A 17,854-nucleotide genomic window follows, 5' to 3' on the forward strand; every position below is an offset into this window, starting at 1 on the left:
GGTCCCCGCAGAGTCCGGCTGGAAGGGACCACAGTGGGTCATCTGGTCCCACCTCCCTGCTCAACCAGGGTCATTGCAGAGCGCGCAGGATTGCATCCAGGCGATCCTGGAATATCTTCATCATCGCCCACTCCACACATCCCTGGGCAATCTGTGCCAGTGCATGGTCACCGCACAGGAAAGGAGTCCTTCCCCCTTTCCAGGTGGAACTTCTTGTGCATCACTTTCTGCCCCGCTGCCTCTTGTCCTACTGCTGGCTACCCCAGAGCAGAGCCTGCCTTTATTTTCTTAGCACCTCCCTTTAGGTATTCATACACATCAAAGAGGTTTCCTCTCAGCGGTCTCCTCCCAAGGCTGCCCAGACCCAGCTCCCTCAGCCTTTCCCCGTAAGAGACGCTCCAGCCCGCGGTCGGCGCCCTCCTGCCGCGGTGACTACACGTCCCGGCGGCCCGCGGGGCCGGGGGCTGCTCTCCGGGCCGGCCCTTCCGCTGCCGGGAGCCTCCATCCCGGCTTTCCGGCCTCTGCCCGAGCGGAGCGGAGCCGTGCCCCGGCGGGGGCGGTGGCGGCGCTGGAGCCGGAGGCCGATGCGGAGCCGTGCGGGGCCGGGCGGAGCCCTCCCGCCGGAGCCATGCGGGCAGAGCCGCCCGCCTGGGCGCCGGGGCCGGCGCAGGCGGCCGCGCTGCTGGAGGAGGCGGCGGATCTGCTGGTGCTGCACCGCGACTTCGCCGCCGCCGTGGAGCGGTGCGAGGCGGGCTGCGACAGCCTGGGAGCCGGCCCCGGGCCCGGCCACGAGAGGTGCGAGCCGTGCCGGCCTGCCGAGGGCACGGGCGGGCGGTGGGAAGCTGCTGGGTGTCGCATCAGCGCCGGGCTGGCTTCGAACTTCAGGCCGTGCCCGCCGTGGTTTGGCGTTTGTTTTATCCATGGGGATATTGGCACGTTCCATGTGGAGGGATCTGTGCGTGTTGGAGGGAAGTGGGGTGTGCCCAGGAGTTCTCCCTTCGTTCTCTCAGAGATACAGTGCATATCCTTGGAGGTCGAATCGGCCTTTTTGTAGGGGGCAAGTAGAGAGGAAGGAGGGGAAGCAGAGAACTGTAGGGTACTTGGGCTGCACTGAAGGGATGCAGGGGGACCTGGGGTTGTAAGAAGCACTTATTTAGGTGTCTGTTCCTCACCAGTTTTGCAGAAGTGAAATGCTCCCTTTGTGTTGTGGGGATTCAGGCGCTGGCCGAGATGAACCGGTGGAGAGAAGTTCTGTCTTGGGTCCTGCAGTATTACCATGTCCCTGAACATCTGCCTCCAAAAGTTCTGGAGCTGTGGTGAGTTTCTGTCTGTTGCTGTCAGATATACACACGGGGCTTGTGTTGGGTTTAACTGCAGGCCAGGCTTGGGTAGTACATGATATTTTCACTTTGCTTGGTGTGAGATCTGGGACGGGCATGTTCTTGACCTGTGTGTGCTGGAGCGTGCCTGCCAGATTGCTTCACGGTGATCAAGTCCAAAAGGGGTGATGCTGAGAGAGTAACATCAATGGCTGCAGCTGTTGTGTGCCTCAGGATTCTCTCTGTGTTTTGATGTAGGCCCCAATTCATCCCTTCTTGAGAGCTCGTCGTGGGGAGTAGGTGTCAGTGATGTCAGCTTCGACAGAGACTTAAGTAGGAAGGCACCCCCCACACCCGAGTGGGCATTTCTGCGTAAGGAAAGAAGTTTCAGTTTACCTCTAGACATTTTGGGAAGTTCAGCCAGAACTTTCCATGCCCTTCTCATGGCGATTGGCTCGGTGCCAGGACAGAAGCACCGGTTTGTCCTTTTAGGTGTTCTTCCAAACCTGTAGCTGCCAGCTTCTATGGCCCGTTTGCCAATGGGACCCTCCTTGATCGTTACGTAGATAAGAACAAAGGTGCTCAAGGCATTCTTGGGGTGTTTTAGCAAGTGTATGGGTTCTACTGTGCTTGGCTTTATTCTTTGTTTTTTGTATTATTTTCCTCCTTTAATAAAACCTTTTTGCTTCTCCGAGACATACCTGACCACACTGTCTTGCTATCGATTTAAGCCATTTTCTGTGAGGCGCTGGACACCCTCAGAGGCATTGAGAAACTCAACAGACTCGGGGTTTCCTCACGCTCCTCCCTTGCATTTCAGTATCCTGCTGTACAGCAAAGTGAGAGAGCCGCAGGTGATGCTGGAGGCGGGCAGCAGCTGGCTGAGAGCCCAGGCCAACCAGAGGCTCCCCGAGCTTGGGTCGCTGCTGGAGCTGTACCTGGCGGAGGTGCTGCTGCCCCTGGGGCTCTTTGAGGGCGCAGAGGAGCTGGTGAGGGGCTGTGCTGGGCTGGACAGCGAGCAGCAGCTGGCTCTGCTCGGCACCGTCCGCGAGAGCCGCCGCCGCTGGGCTCAGAGGGAGGAGACACGCTCGCCTGCTGAGGAGCAGCAAGAGCCAGCCACAGAAACTCTCCTGGGTAGGCTTTCCCTCTGTTTTTTGTGCTCTTTTTTTTGACATTTCAGGTTGGTCCCTTACTGGCGAAGGGTAGCAGGTATTAACTGTGTGTTAAGAATATTGCCATGAAGAAGTCCCCTTGTGTATCACAGCAGGAAATAAAAGACTGAGAATTGCAAAGTGTATTTAGTCTCTGCCAACATCAGGAGATGACTGTTAATGTCCAGGATCAAATGTGCTGTGGAGGTTTTGGGAGGCTTTTTAGGGGAAAAAGGAGAATTAAGACTAGCTGGCAGTCCTTTAAGGGTGTGTTTTGTTGGCTCTGTGTACGCTTTGCTTCATTTCCATTTACACTTGAGTCCAAGTAGAACAATGCCTGTCTAGCATTTAAAGTACTGCTTCTTCTCCAGAACTGTAAATCATTTGGTGTTTTCTCCCAGGACAGAAGTTGGCACTACTGTAGTATATGATCATATTGTAGTAGATGACTGAAAAAAGAAGTATAATGAAATGTGTTACAAAATTGTACTCTTTCTCTGTTCCCTGTTATATAGAAACCCAAACCAAACCCAAGTCTCATGCAATCAGGCTTCCAGTATCTCAGTTTCTTATTGCCTATATCTGTGTGATTACTTTTTAAACTTCACTTTGCCCTGACAGCCTTTCTGTTCTTGTTTTCCAGGAGTGCTGTCCCAAAAGCTCCTGACAATGCTGACACTGCTACGTAGAGCACTGAGGTCCATGTCAAACCACTTCTACTTACTTCCTTACAAGAAGATGCTCTTGGCTACTTTTTTGCTGTACCTGGTGGTGGTGAGATTAGACCCAGGTACAGGATTAAGATTTCCAATTTTTCAAATTCCTTTACGGTTATGGAGAAGAAATGAGTTGCTTGTGATAAACTTGGTCTGTGTAAACGTCTCAGGGAGACACAAAATCTGGGTGACTGGGAACTTAGTGTGTGTAATGTTTCCAGTTGCAGTCCATGCAGAAAGATGAAGCTCCACAAATGCCAGTTTTCTGAAAACTTTCCAGCAGACAAGGTACAGACTGTGAGAGGCAGGCAGAGCTGTCCGAGACTCAGCCTTCTCTTCATCAAAGAAAGGAAGATAACTAGGTTTTTGTTAACTCTATCTGGGGGTAGTTCTTTTTTAATATGTTTAGTGTATGTTGGTTTTACTTAGTTAAGTTTTACCAAGTTAATTTTACCTTTTTGCTCTGCCTTGCAGCTTCTCCCACATCACTGCCATTCATTTACAAACTGGTGCAGCTCTTCAGACAGGCGTGGGCAGCTGTGCTTTCTCCAGTCCACAGGCCTCCAATTCGAGACTAAGTGTCTTCCTCCACTGAAAGTGTCACCTTGCCTTGGGGATCTCGCCAGGCTCTTCAGGGACCGCTGAAGTCTGAGATGACCGCCTGTGGACTCCTGGAATTTCTTCAGACAGGGAATGGTGGTTGTATGAACTTCGAAGCCACAGCAAGTATTCCTGACATTTTGCTTGGTCCTGTCCAACACTAGGGTAAAGCCATTCCTTCCGTATCTACGAGTGAATAAGAATCCTCCTTTTCAGACACTTTGCTTTGGATGTGTCCCTTCAGTGAGGGTTGTGTAACCAGGTATGAACCATGGAAGAAGTTCTCATCCTTGAAAATGCTGAGCAGTTCTCTGAACAAGTGCAGTAGTGTTCCTGGAAGCATGACTGTAAAAGGCAACGGAGTACCAGTGATTAGGGGAATGTTCTGTTTTGCCTGAAGACATCTGAAAAGCCCAGTTCCTGCAGCAGGGGATTTAGGACAAGCACGTGGAAGAAAAACACTGGAGAAAGTAAAGCCCATTGCATTTTGAAAGCCATGATTTCTCTTGTGACTGATGCCTCTTTGGACAGGCACCCTGGATTTCAGTCATATTTAAGGCAGAAAGATGAGGTGGTGGCCCACAGAGACTGTTGTGTTGTATCTACTCTCCTGAAATGCAAATTACAGCACTTAGTGCGTGCCTGATGCATAGTCATTCTTAGAAGCACTTGGTGGGGGTGGTAAGGAAATAGATTTATTTTTTAAAATTATATTTGATGTTATAATCTAGTTGAACAACTGAAGTTGTTGATTTGTTTTTACTCTTTCCTTACCTCTTGCTTTGTTTATGTAGATGTCAAAAAGTGTCTCTGTCCATCTAGAATTGCTCCCCAATCCCCAGTATCCAAAGTCCTGGGTTAGATGGGAGTCCTTTAGCAACGCTCTGTCATTCAGAACAAAAGTTTATTTTTTATAGAAAGAGATTCTTCTCTGACATCACAAGACCTTCCCCAGATCGGTGGCAAGAAAACTGTACAGCTGCAGGTCTGTCACCAGACCATCTCTGACCACCTGGGGCAGAAATTAGAGGTTTAGGGTAGAACATTAATTTCTCCTCCGTCCATTCATCCATCTATCATCAACTGACAAAAGGTAAATTCCAAGGAGGGAGCACTGACCTAACAAAACTCTGCTTTCACACTCTTGTGTGCTGGAGGGGACAAGTTAAAGGTGAAAGGCCACAGACAAATTGGCCTCTGTCATCCCAGCCCTTGTGCCAAAAGGGTGCAAACTCACTGATGTCAGCCCAAACTGCAGAATGTCACAGCAGCCTTTTTGGTGGGACCACACCAGACCCCTGAGACGTAGCCAGTGTAGATCCCAGTGTGGTGTCCTACAGCAGGAGTGCCCTTTGTCTCTGGCAGTATCCATAGTCCAAGGTGGTGGCTGTTGCTGTTTTCTTCACACAGATGGGGGTGTCGGTACCCTCGGACTGTGTGTCGTCTATTCCTCTGCTCCCCACTGGGACACTTTGAAAAGAGTCTCGTCTTCACTACTAAAAATAATGGTCTGATTCATCTTAAATTAGCCCAAAAAAGAGCTGCACTCCAGCGTTATCGTCAGACAAACTCGGGCAGGTTATTCATGGGCGCAGTAACGACCTTGCCTGGTTGTCTCAAGAGTTTTTTAAACCCAAAGCAATCCCCATATCCCTCCCCAAAGTTTTTTGTCTCTGCCAGGACTCTACTACTCTACCAGGTTAACTAGCACATAGCTTTTCCATATAAAAAAGTAATTTCTTATATACTCTGCACACACAGGGAAGAGCAGCCTTGGCTATTGGTAAATGGTTCCTGTAATCCAGCTGCAAGTGCAGTTACAACACCGAAACCAACACTTGGTGTGAAATCAGAATGAAACACAGAAGCTCTGTCTGGAGTTGAGCTCTTCCAAGAAATGACCAGGATGACCAGAAATCTTCTGCCCCCCCCTGCTTTGCAAGGCCTCAGGTGATGTCCTTTGTAAGCCAGTTAATGAAATGGCAAACTTCACTCTGAAGTCAGGCCAGATTCTTATCAAAGTGACTGTTAGGTAACGAACAACACTTTTTGCTGTAGTCTCCTGGCATCGTTTTTAGTTGGATGGCAGAGATGCAGTTTTGGAGGTTGGTTTGGACCTCTGGTTTCAGCAGGCCAGGCATGGTTTTTAGAATGCTGTAAAGCGTCACTTACCAGGACTTTTAACATTCAACTTTATTTTAAGTGTAGGTCGGTAACCTTGACTTTATTGGAGTACTACTGATTTAGGATTTATATTGTTTTTAATTCATCATGAGAGAGCAAGAAGGCATAAATAAGGTATCAGGGTTTTGGGGGTTTTTTTGCAATTAATACTAAAACTGCAGTATCTAATTTTTATAATAAAGTGACCACTGATTTACCTCTTTGTAGAGCTGCTTGTTTGTGCTGTGATTGAGTATATGAAAAAAACGGTGTTTATTGTATTGATACACTACAAAGTATATCAAAGTTTTCCAGAATTGTCTCACATTGATTCATTGTTTCAGCATATTTGAATTAGGTAGAGAATGTCTTCAGTGTGAATCTGAGGGGATCTAATCCACTGATGATGTTGGTAGGGTGTAAGCCTTCATTTTGGGATGGCCGAGACCAATACTAACAAGAATAAAGTACCTGGCATTCATCATTATTAGATTAATGTATCTTTATATTAGAACTAACTACACTTCTGACCTTACTGTATCAGGGGAGAAAACTCTGCAAATAGTGAATAAAAAATTACATAGCACAGTTCTCTGTTTCAGGGATAATGCCTGAAAACCAGTGTTTTATCAATGAAGCAGTGTTGTACAGGTACACTTAATTACTTGGGAAGTTCATTAAATCCTGAAATAAGATGCTGCTGGTTCTCCCAGCAGGTGGCAACAGACTAACAGGAAACAGTTATACGGGGAGCACGATGAAAGTGTTTAAATCCTCCTTCACTTTCTGAGGAAGGTCTTAAAATGTGTGGGAAATTCAAAAAGACTTACAGGGCCCAAATTGAAAGGAAAAGAGGATTTTGTGTGATCACCTAAGAACTTAGTAAGAGTCCACTGTATTTCAAAATGGCATCATAATGGTCTAAAATAATCCATGGTTCTGACACTGTTGGTGAGTCATTCAGGTAACCAAAGCTGTAAGGAAGGAGTGTTGTACATCCAGTAGAGGACAAAAAGCATTTAACTGCATATCAATCTCCAGGACAACTTTTGTTGTGCGTGCACAACTTTTCCTTTGTGTGTTAAACTACACCTCAACCCACAGGCTCTCTCTTACTCTTCTGGTTCAGTGCCCAGTTGCCAGCTGGGGTTAAACCAGTACGACGACACTTCTGACTTCTAGATTATTCAAAAATACCATTTTCAGAGATGTGAAAATGTGAAAATTCCTTAGTCTCAAAGCAACCATCTGATGGTTTTCTGAAGAACTCTGAGATTTACCTTAAAGCAGCAGATTGTCATGGAAATTATCATGGTAATTATCATGGAAATCCTTTGTTAAAAAACAATTATGGCTCCAGAAATTAGGGGTCTATAGCTTTTCCCAGCCAAAAGCAGAGTAATGATTTGCAGGTTCATGTAAAGAACAGCAAAATGAAGACTGTACCAAAGTGAGTTTATAAAAAACAGTGTGAACAATTAGTCGCTGTTGAAACGTAGGTGTTAAAGAAGACAACAGAGGCAGAACAATCAAGTACTATCATGTCAGAGTAGACTAAGCTACATTTTAGGAGTTGCCTGTTTAATGTCTGCTGATTAAACGTCATCATAAACAGCACATTTATAAAGTCTGGGGATACATAGCACAGATTCAAGCAAGCGTGGCCTTCTCTTTGTTACCTAGGGGTTGCAAACACGAGGATTTCTCTACTGAGAGAAGCTGCTGCTTTCCAGTGGGGAACTAGTGCAGAAGGAGCAAAGTGGTGGAGGCAACTGCGCTAATTTGGTGTCAGAACGTTGGGGTGATGCCTCCAGACCTGTCCTGCAATAAACACTGCAATAAGAATCAATTTCTTTCTGTGTTTGGGCAGAGAAGTGAGAGTCTGTACTGAAAGCTGTCCTGCTGACAGTCTTGATGACTGCACACGGAAAGAGAAGTCATAGAAGTAAACGGAAATGTTGTTAGAGAAGCCAGGAGATCATTTAAAAGCGCTAGTAGAGCACGCTTAAGAATGGTAATTAAGTTTACTTTCCAGATCTCTATTTTTGTTTTTCTTCCATCTTTCTTCATTCATTTGCTCTCTTACGCCTTCTGTACTGGAATTTCGGGGCGATTTTCATCTAGAGAAGTACGTGTTGGCAGAGCAGGGAACTGGGGTGGTGCCTGTGATGTTAAAACCCTGAGGTGTGAGAAAGCACAGTGTACGATGTGTTTCACGGCCGTGCTCCAAATCAGTAAGTGTACCCGCGCTGGGTTTGAAGCCTGGGGAGTCTCTGAGCCCGGCCTGTGTGTGTGGATTTGCACGGGAGGGGTGTTGGAGGCAGCGGGGTGACCTCTTCCCCCAGCGCTGTGACACTGAAGTGCGGCAGCAGGTGCTGGGCCCAGGGTGCCTCCTGTCCTGCAGGCAGAGCCAGGCTCCTGCACAGACCTGCCACCAGTGATCCCACAGGGAGGGAAACGCCTCTGGACACACCATGGTAAGGGGGATGTGGGCACACACGGGCACCGGGAGGGCCGTGGGCGAGGGAAGGCAGCGGGATCTGCTCTTATCAGGAAGTTTTGCCACGGAACCCTGACCCCAAACACCACTCAGCACGTAAGAAGATGGGAAAGGAGTGCAGGAAATCTTCCTGGAGGAGTGGAAGCTGCACTGCTGTCCTTTTCCACACATAACGGCATTAGGTTTTCTTCAGAGAGTCTCTAATTAGTGGAATAAGATAAATTAGATGTGGGGAGTCTTAGCTGCTTGGTGCTTTCTGTTGTGACCACAGAGAATATTTTTTTTCTTTTAGAAATAAACAAAAATTAGTTATTTACCTTTGTGTCTGGTTTAAATTAATTACGCCCCAATGGCTGTACTGTCCATAGCTATACAGGGTATGCATGTGTGTTTCTGGAGTCCATGAATCCTTTTATACGAATATGTGTTTAAGCAAGTGAAAAAATGCCCTTTCTTAAAAAAGCGTTGGGGGCTTGTTATAAATTTGTAGAAACCTCTCAAAACCTCTTGGAATGTGAAAAAAAATCCATTTCACCTTTTACCCCAGTATATCTCCAGCACTGAGTCTAATTTTGGTGCAGAGGAAGAACTGTGTTACGTTCTGCCAGCTCATCTCACAGGCAGAATACTTCCACAGGCTTCCCAGACCTAGGGAAGTCAGCGTGTTTGTGGAACAGCTGGAAGACTAAAGTCTGCCTTTTGCAGTAAATCCTGGAGCCAGGTATTAGTTTGGTTTTTTAAGAGTCAGAGCAGTCCCAGGTTTAGTTTCACAAAGGATCTGGTCCTTTCTACTGTTTCTTCGTTAGACCTGTCTTGGTAAATCAGTGGTGGGATGTGAAACATGAGTTTGGAATAGGCTCCGAAGTAAAATATCACGTAAAGATCAGTTTACTCTGACTGTGACACTCAAGAAGGCCCACTCTCTTCCCTACTAAAAGTCTGGCATCTATTTTAATGCTGTTTATGATGCAAAATCAGAAACCACTTTTTCACTGTCTTCTCTTTTTGGCAGAATATTTCTAAATCATTGCTGGGGTAGGAGAAGGTGAATTGGCCCAAAAAGCAGGGGGGAGATATGGTTTCAAACTAGTGCAGCTGAAAACTCAGTGTGAAAAGTCTCCAGCTACAATCCTATACAAAGCTTTACAATATTAACTTCCTAAGGCAGCATTCACTTGTTCTATCTGTGAAAAACCAGACCAATTCCTCTGCAGACCTGAAGAACAGAACAAAGCAGCTCTCCAGGTTTAAAATATTGCTTGACTTGTAATTGTAGTTTTGCTTCTAAAGATATTATTTTTAAAAGCCAGCTGGCCTCGGTGCTGGGTTTGAAAAGACAAGAAACCCTTATTTTTCTTGCTGCCAGCCTCACAGATTGACACTGAGATTTGAAAGGAAAGGCAGGAGCCTGCCCTGTGGAAAGCCAGCATTAACTGAATTCCCTAAGCCCAAAAAGCCCAAATATGCCATTGGTATCTCCTGAGTAATCCTCCAGATTGTGATACGCTGATTTATGAAGCCCCATTGTCACTCAAATAGACCTTTGCACAACTCAGTTGAGGAAAACAGTGTTGTGCAAGTACACCTGAGAGCACATGCATTTGCAGAGTGAGCAGCCTAGAAATGACTACTGAATAGAAGTAATTTATTTCATTGAAGGAAAGATTCAAATTGAGCTTCCATGTTCATTTGAACTTCTGGGGATGACTAGCCGGGGCAGTGATGATTTTTGAAATTCTAGTTGCTTCTGAAAAAAATGTCTTCGGTCATGTTTCTTAAACACAAATACATGTCCATTTGTGAAGAAAACACTGCTCCAGAGATGTTGCTGGTCACACATTGTGACTGAAAATTTACTTTTGGGGGAGGATACATTTCATCCTCAGGTCACAGAAGGATTTTCCTGGGTAAGCAGATACAGAATTTAATTTTTTAAAAAATCACCTGGTCAAATCTGATAGTACCATTAGTTATCTCTAAATGCAATATTACAAAACAAGAATGAGCGAGGACTGTCCTCTGCCCTTAAAGCCAGGCCTGCTTCATAGCTGGGCATCTCAATTCTCCATCCCTCTCCAAAGCCTGGCAGTGCTCAGTGAGCTGCTCATTGGAAACCATTCTTGATCTTGAGTTGTTTTCTGCATGGTGCCCAAGCATTGTCTGGAAAAAAAATATTAACTGGCCTCAGCCAAAACTGTGCCAGTTTTTTTGAATTATCAATCAGCACAGGAGATCACAGGCCAGTGTTCAGTGGCCAACTTTTTTTTTACCCCCTAGTATAGACAAGGCCCTGGGGAGTCACAAAACCAGAGCTCAGGCAGCTTTAATTGCTCCAAAGCAGAAACCAAATCTGAAAAAATCCACATGCCTGAAACCACTCTCTCCTAAAAAAAAAAAAAAAAAAAGCCTTTTGCTACACCCAGTGTTGCAATTGTTGGGACAAACCCAGAAGTATTTGCTTTATAATTCTGTTTGTGAACTTCTGAAATCCAGCACCAGGGCCTTCATGCTCCTGTACTTTTAAGTGTGCAGGATTTTGGAGCAATCGACACCTGCCTACTTTAGCCTGGTGTTACAGAGTTTTTTCTTCCTGGCTGCCACAGAATCATACAAATACACTATACTGCAATGACAAGAAATGCACCTGTGATATAAAATTAATGGCTGCTCAGGAGCTGGAAGTAACATTTGTTTCGACCAAGAAAATCTGAAATAATTTCCTTAGGTGAAAGCAGCCCTTCCAAGTTTCCAGGCTAGCCTGCTCTCAGAGGGCAGAAGGATCAAAAGACATCACCTGCCTTGGGTTACGTAAGGGTGAAGGATGCCACGTGGCTGCGTCATGTTCCAGCCAGGAGTAAAAATAAACTCAGCTGGGATGTGCTCCTCAGCAGGGCCAATCCAGGAAGAAAGGTGGGCTTTGTGTAATTGAAATTAGTTTTTCTTGGTTCAATATACTTCTACAGTACAGCACACACAGATGTCAGTTTTTTAAAGAGCTGCCCCAGTATCTGGCATGTGCAGTCTCATTGTGGTCATGGCAAGGAACAGCTGACAATTCACTGATTTTTTGGAAATGCAATACACTGGGAAAATGCAACCAGCAGGAATAAGGAGGGCTAGGCTACACTGTTCTTTCTGACCCTGCCTCTTCTGTCTCCCCTCAGCGTGAGTGCATCTCTGTCCACGTTGGCCAGGCTGGAGTGCAGATAGGAAATGCGTGCTGGGAGCTCTTCTGCCTGGAGCACGGCATCCAGCCTGATGGCACCTTCAAGGACCTGCCAGACAAACCCAGCTCTGACGACTCCTTCACCACATTTTTCAACGAAACGGCCACCGGGAAGCACGTGCCACGGGCCGTGATGGTGGACTTGGAGCCAACTGTGGTAGGTCAGTACAGAAATGAACCTGCAAAAACGGAGGCGAGATTGCTGTCCCTCATATCACCACGCTGTGCCACCAGTCTTCACTAGCACAGAGCAGCCCTTTGTACCTTGGGCTGCCACTAGGTAGTGTGAAATTAATTTTTATTTTTTGTGACACAGGATGCCAGATTCTGTCACAGGTGTTACAAATAGGAACAGGAGGATCCCCAGCAGTTTAAGAGCTGGTACACGTGGTGTGTACAGCTTCTCTTTGCATCGATATTTAACTTTTGGGTTTGTTTACCATGACATTTTCGCCATTCAAATTCTGCTTCTCTTCAGTTTGGATTCAAAGTGGGAGCCTGACTGCTCCCCTTCCAATAATAGAAGAATGTCTAAAAATCGGCACACCTGAATTTCTTCACACTTTTTTTTTTTTTTTTTTTCTGGGGACTTGTGGATGCAGGCTGTACTTGTCACCAACAAGCTCATGAGAAGATAAGGGGGCTGGGCTGAAGATGCACCATAAATCAATTAGACGCAACAATGAAAAAATGCTACAGAGACATTTCCCTTCTCCTTTTGGCATCATGAGCTCCTGTGACTGAGAGCAAGCAGTGATGTCAACAAAACCCAGGGTTTGTTGGCACTGGAGCATATTCTTTTACAATTTCTCTTTCTTCTTCAGATGAAGTACGGGCTGGCACCTTCCGGGAGCTTTTCCATCCTGAGCAGCTGATCACTGGAAAGGAGGATGCGGCCAATAACTACGCCCGCGGCCACTACACCATTGGCAAGGAAAGCATTGATACGGTGCTGGATCGTGTCCGTAAGCTGGTAAATCCCAGTGGTTTTGGAACAGCAGTTTGGACTCTGCAGAAGAAAGAAGGGCAGAACTAACAGCTTGCTAATTGCAAATGATATCAATGGTTCAGAAAAGAGGTTGGAAGTCATACAGATGATATCTCGGACACAGAATAGAACAGAAGAGGGAAGACCAGTAGTTCACTTTCCCAGCTGCGTGCCTCCAGGCATTTTTGTAAAGTGGTTCTGAATATGTAATTTTTAATTATTAGCACATGTACTGATATTGAATATTCATTATTCACAGCGATATTATTAGCACCAATACTGATACTGAAGGGTGGATTATGCAGTTGTACATTGCCGGTTTCAGCAAGAATAACAGAGCAGTGTGAAGTTCAGAGGGAGAGGCAGGACAGATCCCTGTGTCACAGGTTGAGGCAGTGGGGAAAGCAAAGGTTGGAATTGTCACCAACCCTTTCCCAGGAAAACCTGACATGAAATCTTTGCTGTAGACTGCCTGTGACTGCTCACTCCTTCAGCTCAGGACAAGCTCACACAGCAAAGTCTTTTCCACCTCTTTCAGCCGCTGCTGTTTCATTTTCTCTTTTGCTTTCTAGAGTGATGCCTGTTCTGGGCTGCAAGGATTCCTGATCTTCCACAGCTTCGGTGGCGGTACCGGCTCTGGATTTACCTCCTTGCTGATGGAACGCCTCTCCGTGGATTACGGAAAGAAGTCCAAACTGGAGTTTGCCATCTACCCAGCCCCTCAGGTGTCCACGGCCGTGGTGGAGCCCTACAACTCCATCCTGACCACGCACACCACGCTGGAGCACTCGGACTGCGCCTTCATGGTGGACAACGAGGCCATCTACGACATCTGCCGCCGCAACCTGGACATCGAGCGCCCCACCTACACCAACCTCAACCGCCTCATCAGCCAGATCGTGTCCTCCATCACGGCCTCGCTGCGCTTCGACGGCGCCCTCAACGTCGACCTGACAGAATTCCAGACCAACCTGGTGCCCTACCCGCGCATCCACTTCCCGCTGGTCACCTACGCCCCCATCATCTCCTCCGACCGCGCGCACCACGAGCAGCTCTCGGTGGCCGAGATCACCAACGCCTGCTTCGAGCCCAACAACCAGATGGTGAAGTGCGACCCCAGGCACGGGAAGTACATGGCCTGCTGCGTGCTCTACCGCGGCGACGTGGTGCCCAAGGACGTCAACGTGGCCATCGCTGCCATCAAGACCAAGAGAACCATCCAGTTTGTCGACTGGTGCCCAACGGGCTTCAAGGTGAGGAGGGATGTTGGAGTTCTGGAAAATGATGAGGATTTTAGGCTTTCTGAAAGGTGCTGTGACCCTCAAGCAAGCACTGCGTTTGGCTTGAGGCCGTGGAACGGGCTTCTGAAATTGAGGGTTTGTGGGGGTGTAGTTTAAATAGACTTTTATGACATCACAGGGTGAAAAACTTAGAATTTCAGGTATACAGTATATAGGGCAATACGGAGGATTTAAGGCGTTGTCTAAGTCTTTCTTCTTCAACTTCTTCTTGGTTTTGGGTGGTTTTTTCTAATTGGGTGAAAAAGGTCTGCATTGCTGACCTTGGGTGGTCAGTTATAGGGTCAAAAGTATAAATAATACAGGCGTCATCTCATTATTGGGTCATTAGCTCTTAAAAGACCTTGGAAAGAGTTAGAGGCACTCCATTTTCTACCTTGCTAGTTAGAGCTCACAACTCGTGAGGCTGTGCTATAGATAAGAATTAATAAACACTGAGCCCCAACACAAAACTGTGACTCCCGTGCATTAATTCAGGTTCTAACACAAAGAAAAGAAGACAGGAAACCCACATTTAATGCTGCACCCTGCCACGTGCTTCTCTTTAGTGTGTAAAGGGCAGGTTCAGTCTAGCAGAAAACTTGTACTTAAAGTTTTATCTTGTCTGTCTCTCCTATTTCCCCCTGACCATAGGGGAATACAGATATTTCCCAATGAACACGAGAAGGATGCATTTATATAAAATGTGTCTTTTCTCCTTTGGACATCCCATTGACACAGGCTCTTCCATATTAAATAAGAGGAAATTCAAAGTGTGTATGGGTTAAAGTTGAAAGAAGTTTTAATTTCAGACCTGACCTTTAGAACAGCCAACGAGCGTGGCCTCTGAGGCACAATCTAAAATTGGGGAAATACCGAAGCTGATAAAATTAATACAGGAAATGCTGATATTAGGGAATCTCTTAGTTAACCTAGAAATATTATACAGCCTCGCCCCACTGTTGGGAAACACGTTTTCAACAATAACACAGAAATTAACCGCAGAAAAACATTTGTCGTACAGGCAGCTCCTTCAACAATGAAAACTTTCAACTGGGAACCGACTTTTTTTGTTAGTTTCCACAGAGTATCTTGGTGAAAATCTATATGCAGTACTGAGTAGCTGTTAAAAAAGCTACAAACTTGTCAGTGTACATTAAAGAGTAGAACAGTATAAGAAAGTGATAAAAAGTGAGTGTGTATTGTGCTCTCGGACATTTGTAATGGGACTTGCCATCTGGCACCACTCTACCCCAGCACCTGTCACTTAGATTTCTTCAGCTCTTTCACGGAAGGGTTTGACAGCCTTCTCTGTGTCCAGGTTGGGATCAACTACCAGCCTCCTACAGTTGTTCCTGGTGGGGACCTGGCCCAGGTGCAGCGGGCAGTCTGCATGCTGAGCAACACCACGGCCATCGCCGAGGCCTGGGCACGGCTGGACCACAAGTTTGACCTGATGTACGCCAAGAGAGCCTTTGTGCACTGGTATGTGGGTGAAGGCATGGAGGAGGGAGAGTTTGCAGAGGCCCGGGAGGACCTGGCTGCCCTGGAAAAGGACTATGAAGAAGTGGGGACTGACTCGTTTGAAGAGGAGAATGACGGGGAGTAATTTTAAAAATACATTTGGTGAGCGCAGAATTGTCTCTGTGTCACTGTATTGCATGTGGCAACAATTAGGCCAGCTTTCCTGTGCTTATTTTCTGTATTTACCTGTGAATTTACGTGTAAACATAAATTTAGGAGAGGTCACCTGGTGACATTTTTCATTCTATAAACGACAGGCGAATTACCCTGTAAGAGATCATCAGCTGTAGTAATGCCCCGTCACTCCCAGCGATGTAAAAAGACTTTCTCCCCCTTGCACACTTAATGTGAGCCACTTTAAGCTCCGATGCACGTGATAAACTCACCACATTCCATGTAGGTCATCCCAAAAAGCTGCTCCTTCCAGCAGAGCCAACAGGGACACCACAGACACCTGCCAAAGCTGGGATTCTGGGGAATCCCCAGTCAGCTACGTCACTCTCCGGGATAATTTGAAAAGTCATGGCAATCAGGTGAAGTGCCAGGGGAACTGGAAAAAGGGAAACATTTGTCCCCATTGTTAAAAAAGATAGAAAGGAGGATCCTGGTGGCTGCCAAGTTTGCCTCGCCTCTGTGCTTTGGAAGATTGTGGAAGAAGTCCTCCTAGGAGCTATGCTAAGGCATATGGAGGGCAGATTTAACTGGATGCTCATGGATAAATAAATTGGGCACATACCCCTGAAGTACCTAGGTGCTCACGCATGAACCAATTGGGAATTTATTAACACCTCTGTGCAACAAATGAGGTTTAGTCTTGCTTTTGGATGAAGTTCTCCTACGTGCATTTGTGACCCTCCTCGCTCATTTCACAATCTGGAGATTTTTTTTTTTATGATGCTAACACAGAATTCTGTTCAAGAAGGACCTGCCTACAAAAAAACAAGACAATTGCAAGAAATACCCAAGTGGCCTTTTTTTTTTTTTCAAGACTGTGAACTTTCAGACCTGAAAAGCTCCTTTCTGGGACTGATTCTGCCAGATTTTCTCTCAAAAATTAAGACGACATCTCTCCTTTGTTGCACAGTTGTGTTCATAAATTCCCAATTAATTAGCGCATGAGTGCTAATTACCTCACATTTCCCACCCTTTCCCGTTTACATTTATCATCCTTTTTCCACTTCATATTTCCCACCCTTTCTTCTCTCCTTTTTCACCTCACGTTTCCCACGATTTTTCTCTCTTTTTCTGCCTTTCCCCCCCTCTCTTTAAATACTTCAAATGTTGGGAAAAGGGGGATTCTTTCCTCAATTAAACTTCAAATAATGGAAAAGGCAAGTTTTCCTTTAATTGCTACCCTTAAAATCACAGGTCAAGGGGGATCCCCTCCAACTTAAACACATACAGTAATGAAAAAAAGAGGGTTTTCCCCTCAAATTAAACCCCTTTCCCATCAAACTCCTCTTTTTTTCTGGGGTGGCTGGGATGCAGTAGGGAGGGGAGTGCTCATCCAGGTGTTCCCCACTCCTCACCCAGGTGTCCCCTGCTCCTGCAAACACTGTCACTGTGTCCTTTGGAGATCGCTGCTCCAGCAGGGCCAGGAACCCCCCTGAAAGCAGCCCTGGGCAGGGCCCGGCCCTCCTCATCCTCACTGACCACACCTGGGGCTGTCCCGATCCTCCTCACCCTCACTGACCACACCTGGGGCTGTCCCGATCCTCCTCACCCTCACTGACCACACCTGGGACTGTCCCGATCCTCCTCATCCTCACTGACCACACCTGGGGCTGTCCCGATCCTCCTCACCCTCACTGACCACACCTGGGGCTGTCCCGATCCTCCTCACCCTCACTGACCACACCTGGGGCTGTCCCGATCCTCCTCATCCTCACTGACCACACCTGGGGCTGTCCCGATCCTCCTCATCCTCACTGACCACACCTGGGGCTGTCCCGATCCTCCTCATCCTCACTGACCACACCTGGGGCTGTCCCGATCCTCCTCACCCTCACTGACCACACCTGGGACTGTCCCGATCCTCCTCACCCTCACTGACCACACCTGGGGCTGTCCCGATCCTCCTCATCCTCACTGACCACACCTGGGACTGTCCCGATCCTCCTCATCCTCACTGACCACACCTGGGGCTGTCCCGATCCTCCTCACCCTCACTGACCACACCTGGGGCTGTCCCGATCCTCCTCACCCTCACTGACCACACCTGGGGCTGTCCCGATCCTCCTCACCCTCACTGACCACACCTGGGACTGTCCCGATCCTCCTCACCCTCACTGACCACACCTGGGGCTGCTTCATCTCCTCCTCACCCTCACTGACCACACCTGGGGCTGTCCCGATCCTCCTCACCCTCACTGACCACACCTGGGACTGTC

At 47.1% G+C, this 17,854-nt stretch overlaps 2 protein-coding genes across 2 annotated transcripts; both read left to right on the forward strand.

The window, feature by feature from the left end:
* Window positions 1-525: 525 nt before the first annotated feature.
* Window positions 526-6,497, forward strand: PEX26 (peroxisomal biogenesis factor 26). Its single transcript, XM_066184301.1, has 5 exons — window positions 526-795; window positions 1,176-1,316; window positions 2,140-2,453; window positions 3,114-3,260; window positions 3,661-6,497. Exons 1-5 carry the CDS (start codon window positions 629-631, stop codon window positions 3,762-3,764), a joined length of 873 nt encoding a protein of 290 aa, XP_066040398.1. The 5' UTR covers window positions 526-628; the 3' UTR covers window positions 3,765-6,497.
* A 1,855-nt stretch (window positions 6,498-8,352) lies between these two features.
* TUBA8 (tubulin alpha 8) lies at window positions 8,353-15,724 on the forward strand. Its single transcript, XM_066184302.1, has 5 exons — window positions 8,353-8,426; window positions 11,614-11,836; window positions 12,500-12,648; window positions 13,236-13,916; window positions 15,262-15,724. Exons 1-5 carry the CDS (start codon window positions 8,424-8,426, stop codon window positions 15,547-15,549), a joined length of 1,344 nt encoding a protein of 447 aa, XP_066040399.1. The 5' UTR covers window positions 8,353-8,423; the 3' UTR covers window positions 15,550-15,724.
* Window positions 15,725-17,854: the final 2,130 nt, after the last annotated feature.

The sequence above is a fragment of the Chamaea fasciata genome, unplaced genomic scaffold, assembly GCF_029207755.1.
Source record: "Chamaea fasciata isolate MVZ Bird 193981 ecotype frontalis unplaced genomic scaffold, bChaFas1.0.hap1 SCAF_5, whole genome shotgun sequence".
Lineage (NCBI taxonomy): Eukaryota > Metazoa > Chordata > Aves > Passeriformes > Sylviidae > Chamaea > Chamaea fasciata.